At 45.6% G+C, this 6000-nt stretch overlaps 1 protein-coding gene across 1 annotated transcript in view; it reads left to right on the top strand.

Annotated features, from left to right (window-relative positions):
• Positions 1-1863: 1863 nt before the first annotated feature.
• The window catches only part of LOC121543971 (lymphoid-restricted membrane protein), a 31177-nt gene continuing 27040 nt past the window's right edge, over positions 1864-6000 (top strand). Inside the window, exons 1-7 of the mRNA XM_041854094.2 lie at positions 1864-2592; positions 2907-3017; positions 3830-4010; positions 4394-4452; positions 4722-4797; positions 4913-5071; positions 5214-5331. Coding sequence (XP_041710028.1) covers positions 1881-2592; positions 2907-3017; positions 3830-4010; positions 4394-4452; positions 4722-4797; positions 4913-5071; positions 5214-5331 — 1416 coding nt within the window. The 5' untranslated portion in view covers positions 1864-1880. The remainder of the gene's footprint in view (positions 2593-2906; positions 3018-3829; positions 4011-4393; positions 4453-4721; positions 4798-4912; positions 5072-5213; positions 5332-6000) is intronic.

The following is a 6000-nucleotide window of genomic DNA, read 5'->3' as shown; positions in this document are numbered from 1 at the left end:
TCAAGTTCCATGGTGTCCACATCACCAACAAACTATCATGGTCCAAACACACCAAGGCAGTCATGAAGAGGGCACGACAAAGCCTATTCCCCCTCAGGAGACCGAAAAGATTTGGCATGGGTCCTCAGATCCTCAAAAAGTTCTAACGCTGCACCATCGAGAGCATCCTGACTGGTTGTATCACTGCCTGGTATGGCAACTGCTCGGCCTTCGACCGCAAGGCACTACAGAGGGTAGTGTGTACGGTCCAGTACATCACTGGGGCCAAGCTTCCTGCCATCCAGGACCTCTATACTAGGCGGTGTCAGAGAAAGGCCCTAAAAATTGTCAAAGACTCCAGCCACCCTAGTCATGGACTGTTCTCTTTGCTACCACATGGCAAGAGGTACCGGAGCGCCAAGTCTAGGTACAAAAGGCTTCTTAACAGCTTCTACCGCCAAGCAATAAGACTCCTGAACAGCTAATCAAATGGCCACCCCCTCTTTTACGCTGCTGCTACTTTCTGTTTATTATCTACATGTACATATTACCTCAATTACCTCGACTAATCGGTGCTCCGCACATTGACTCTGTACCGGTACCCCCTGTATATAGCCTCGCTACTGTTATTCTTACTGTTATTTTACTGCTTTTATTTTTTACTTATCTATTGTTTACTCAACACTGATTTTCTTAAAACTGCATTGTTGGTTAAGGGCTTGTAAGTAAGCATTTCACTGTAAGGTTTACACCTGTTGTATTCGGCGCATGTAACACATTTTATTTTATTTTGATGTTTAAATTGGATCACAACATGTCTATTGCAAAATAGGTACATGGACTAGGCATTAGTTGGCAAGATATTCTATTCTTCAAAGTTAGCTCAGCTCTATTCTATTCTAATCAAAAGACAGGGTGCAGTTTATTTATTAGCTAAAGATACAAAAGGACACAGGGGAGGGCATGGACACTGTAATCACCTTCATAGACAACACCTGGCTGGTGGTACAACATATTTGTTTGTTTTTACCACTTTCTACAATCACACATCTCCAATTGTGGATTTTTACACTGCAAAATAACTGACTGTTGACTTGATCAAATGGGGATGCAACAACATTATTTGCCACATGGGGTCAGTGTTGGCTTGGTTTTAGATGAGTGATCTACCTCGTCCCTTTCAAATTGCATTCACATGTCACTCAAGCGCGCTGATTGATTTCCAGAGTGTGGTTTGACTTTGAAGGCTCTATCAAGCGAATTAAGACTTCAACGAGGACAATTTACGTTTACAAAAGATAGGCTACACGGTAAAGAGAGGTTAGTAGCCAACATCAAAATCCAAGTTTAAACTATGCCAGTCTGTCGTTCATATTTATTGCAAAAAAGAAAAGAAAATTGGCGTCAATCAATTACTCATTCATGACGGTCGTTGTCATTTTATTTTGCATAACACAGGTCTACAACATTTTTGTCTTGTCAACAAAATGTATATTAGTGTAACAATCACTCTTGTTAGTTTACAGAAGATTTGATTGAATAATAAGTGTCCTTTCAGTTAGTGGCTCAGGTAAGCTCCTTATTTTTATCCAGCTAGACTCTGCTGGTGTGCTGTGCTCTATTGCTCCCATTTAAAAACGATAACCCTATAGTCTACACACAAGAAACACAAGAATGATAGACTACAACAACAACCTCAATCAAGACCTGTAAATAGTCTATTTGGGATGTCTGACGTGATGAACTTGGGAAGTATGCTTACATATGTGGTGTGATGGCATATCGGTATAATTCCTCTCCTTTCACTAAACCCGTCTCCTTTTAATGATTTATTTTACCTTTATTTTAACAGGCAGGTCGATTAAGAACACATTTATATTTACAATGATGGCCGGTCTCCAATGACAGCCTCTCCCCTCTCTAGCTCTTGTCCTGTTTTCCCCACCTGCTCCAGCATGGACCTTGGAGTGACCCATCGGCAACGCCACAACCCTGTTGACAGCATCTGTCGTAAACTGCAGACCATCCAGCGGCACAACCATGAGGTTAACCCCTCCTCGCCCTTCCAGATCCCAAAGTTCACGTCCAGCAGCTACGACAGCCCCCAGTCCGGCCTGCGCCACAACCTGGAAGTAATCCTGAAGAAGCGCGAGAGGGAGGGGATGTTGACCCCCAAGGGTTCACCCCAGGTTCCCAGGAGCTCCCACTGTCCCACCTCCACACCCGTCCACCCCACCATGAACCCCCCGACCCCAGTCAATGCTACGTTCACCATCACCAGTCATCCTGGGGAGTGGAGGGGCACGGGGGTGGGGTTTGGAGGGCAAGGGAGAGGATGGCAGAGGAACTGCTCCACCCCAGCTGTCCAGACTGGAGACATGTTTTTCAACTTCTCTCATGGTCCCCAGTTTACTCAGCCTGAGGCGGGGACAGGGACACGGTCAGACAGCAGTGCGAGGCACAAGATCCCGTCTCTGTCCCACACTCACACACCCGCACACAGCCTGCTGTCCTACAACCTCAACTTCTGCTCGTCAGACTCCACGGCCAACCTGCTGCAGTGTGAGCTGCCTTACCCGGCCCTGGTTGTCAAGAGACTGTCCATGGGAGACGGTAGGGGGAATACACACACACACAGAGGGTCACAGTGGGATTACGAAAGCACTGCTTAGTTCTTAGTGAACAATGATATAGACTATTGATCACAGGAGGTTAAGAGCATTCCTCAGGCCTCTCACATACTCTATTCCATTCACCATCTCTTACGTCACACATTATCCACATGTTATTATTACATTTACATTTATGTTGCCTCAAGGAAAGTTATGCAACTGACAGAAGAAGAATCGTGTTTATTGGCCACTGATGAAGTGGCCATTGGCCGGTGTAGTTACAGAAAGTGTGTGTGTGTGTGTGTGTGTGTGTAGGAGCCATGTTCTCCTCAGAGAACCAGAAGGAGATGATGGCTGAGGTCAGTCTGATCTGTGAAGAGGATTTATTAGACACCATTTTCCACGCTTGTGACACCCAGCGCAGAGGTAAACACACACACACACAGACACAGTATTAAACTCTCAAAGTATCAAATATACGCTGAGCACAGAAGTCAACTTGCATACACACTCAAAATATCAAATATAGCACATTCTGGAGTGCACACTCATCTACCCAGACTCACAGTATCGAACACACACAGTATGAGGCACACACTCTCATACACTCTCACTGTGATAATTCTTTGTAAAAAAAAAAAGCAGTCAATCAATTGCTCCACTGAGTTGTAGCCAGGTCTGCTTTATTTTCTTTGTTTCTGAAGCAGTCAATTATGTGATACAAGTGCTCTAGATTCCTTATGGGTGGTTCTCTCTTTACAATCCTGTCAGTCTCCCCACCCCTCCTGTCTTATGTTGCCGCCTCCTGAGCTGATTGGCCTGTGGCAATGGAGGAACAGGGCGTTCTTTAAGAAATCCTCTAGTGTGATCCCTTTATCTCTGCTCTGCGGTCTGTAGTGCCTAGTCGTTCGGCTTGCATCCCAGAGGAAGCTTGTGGATTTCTAGTAGTTTTATCTCTGTGGTTTAGGGTTTACTGAAGGTTAGGTTCTGGAGGCCTACACTTGACCCCCGTTGTGTGGAGGTTACACAGCTTTTTCAGTCTAAGGTTTGAGTGTAAACACCTTGTTTGTTTACTAAAAGCTGTTACTGAAGAACCTCAGGCGGAGGTAGGAGATTGCTATGACGTCTGGGCATGGGGAGGTCCCTGACCGTGCTAGTCACCAGACTGACCACAGTAACCCAGTAAATTACTATGGTAAAGACAGTAACCTGGCCCCTCCCTCCTCCTGCTCCTTCAGGTAAGGTGTACGTGTCTCGTATTGTGGATTACCTGCGTCACACCACCAGCCGGGGTTCTGAGGACAGTGGGCTGGAAGACCTGTGTAATATGCTGGACCCGGAGCACAAAGATGTCTCTATTGACCTGGACACCTACCACGCCATCATGAAGGAGTGGATAGATGACTGCAGAAAGAATGGGTACTGGAGCTGTTTTCTATGCGTGTCTACCAAATGGCACTCTATTTATTCCCTTTTACAGTGCAGTACTTTGGGCCAGGGCTCTGGTCAAACGTAGTGCACTATATAGCAGTGCATGTCATCTTGTCAGCTGTTTGCCTGTAGAGGGTGCTGTGTTCTAATTCATGTGTTCTGTCACATGGGCAAATGGATACCAATTTTGCAGCCGATTATTCTTATCAAAGAGCTTGCTGTTTATTAGATAAGCTTTTGTAACTTTTGTTTTGTAACAGATACATGAACTACTGCTGTCCTGGCTGTGTGTGAGTAAGTCTGTGATATTGGGTGTCTGTGTAATGTCATGTTTCTGGGTGTCTGTCTCCTTGTCGTCTTCACAGCCACAGGGACGACACACCAGAGGACTTGACTCAAGAGTCTGTCAGACTCCGAGACAGCCTGTCAGGTGAGTTGATACAGACAGACATATAGGAGACATTAGAGGACTAATCAAAGAAAAGGATGACTGTTCTGAGGGGTGAAGGTTTTCCGGTTGTACGTTTTCTCTTGTACCATGCCTCCAAGTAGCCATGTTTCTCGCTGTCTCTCTTTCTCTCTGTCTGTGTCTTCTCCATCTAAAATAACGTCTCATCGTTTTAGCAAAAATATGTATTTTCTCTCTCTTTAAGCATAGATCATTTCTCACCTTGTCTCTCTCTGTCTTCTCTCCGTCAGCTAAGAGGTCTGTCCTGCTGAACATGACCTCAGGCAGTCTGGAGGCATTTGGAGGGGAGGTGTCTCGAGCAGATCTGTAAGTAATGCTTGTGTTCGTGTGTGCGTGCATGACTTTGTCCAATTGTACATTTTACTAACCGTGTTTTACCCTGTATGTGACTGCATCTGTTCATGTGTATGCTCCTACTCAGTGAGACGTCAGACCTGGTGTTCTGTGTGGCCGACCTGCAGTTCAATAACCAGAAGCTTCAGGAGGAGGTGAGGAAGCTGAAGCAGAGCGTGGAGACCATGGAGGACCAGAACCAGAAACTAGCAGAGGAAAATGAGGAGCTCAAGTCACAGGCCAGACTGTATGTATTGTACACACACAGTCACACATACACAAACTCTTTAAATGCTTACCTTCCTATTCCACCTTGTCTTAATTTAACCTCTTATTAGGCTCCACACACACACATCCCCAAGTGTAACGTCCCTCTCTCCCCCCTGTAGAGGCCAGCAGCTGGTCCAGAAGGAGAAGATGTTGAAGGAGGAGGTGGAGGAGATGAAGATGAGTCTGAGCTGTACAGAGGAGGGCAGGGCCAGGGCCTCAGCTCAGAGCAAACATATGGTATATATACACACCCTCACACTTCATCTTCACTGTCATGCTATTCAACGATCTACACTGAACAAAAATATAAACGCAACAACATCAAAGATTTTACTGAGTTACAGTTCATATAAGGAAATCAGTCAATTTAAATGAATTCATTAGACTGGGAATACAGATATGCATCTGTTGGTCACAGATACCTTAAAGGAAAGGTAGGGGCGTGGATCAGAAAACCAGTCAGTATCTGGTGTGACCACTAATTGCTTCATGCAACACGACATATCTCCTTCGCATAGAGTTGATCAGGCTTTTGATTGTGGAATGTTGTCCCACTCCTCTTCAATGGCTGTGCGAAGTTGCTGGATATTGCCGGGAACTGGAACACGCAGTCGATCCAGAGCATCCCTAACATGCTCAATGGGTGACATGTCTGGTGAGTATGCAGGCCATGGAAGAACTAGGACATTTTCAGCTTCCAGGAATTGTGTACAGATCCTTGCGACATGGGGCCGTGCATTGTCATGCTGAAACATGAGGTGATGGTGGCTGATGAATGGCATGACAATGGGCCTCAGGATCTCGTAACGGTATCTCTGTGCATTCAAATTGCCATCGATAAAATGCAATTGTGTTCATTAACTTTGACATCAGCAAACCACTCGCCCACAAAACGCCATACTCTGT

This window comes from Coregonus clupeaformis, chromosome 28 (genome assembly GCF_020615455.1).
Source record: "Coregonus clupeaformis isolate EN_2021a chromosome 28, ASM2061545v1, whole genome shotgun sequence".
Classification (NCBI taxonomy): domain Eukaryota; kingdom Metazoa; phylum Chordata; class Actinopteri; order Salmoniformes; family Salmonidae; genus Coregonus; species Coregonus clupeaformis.
Note: the sequence above shows the minus strand (reverse complement) of the source record. Positions and strands in the feature narration are given on the sequence as shown.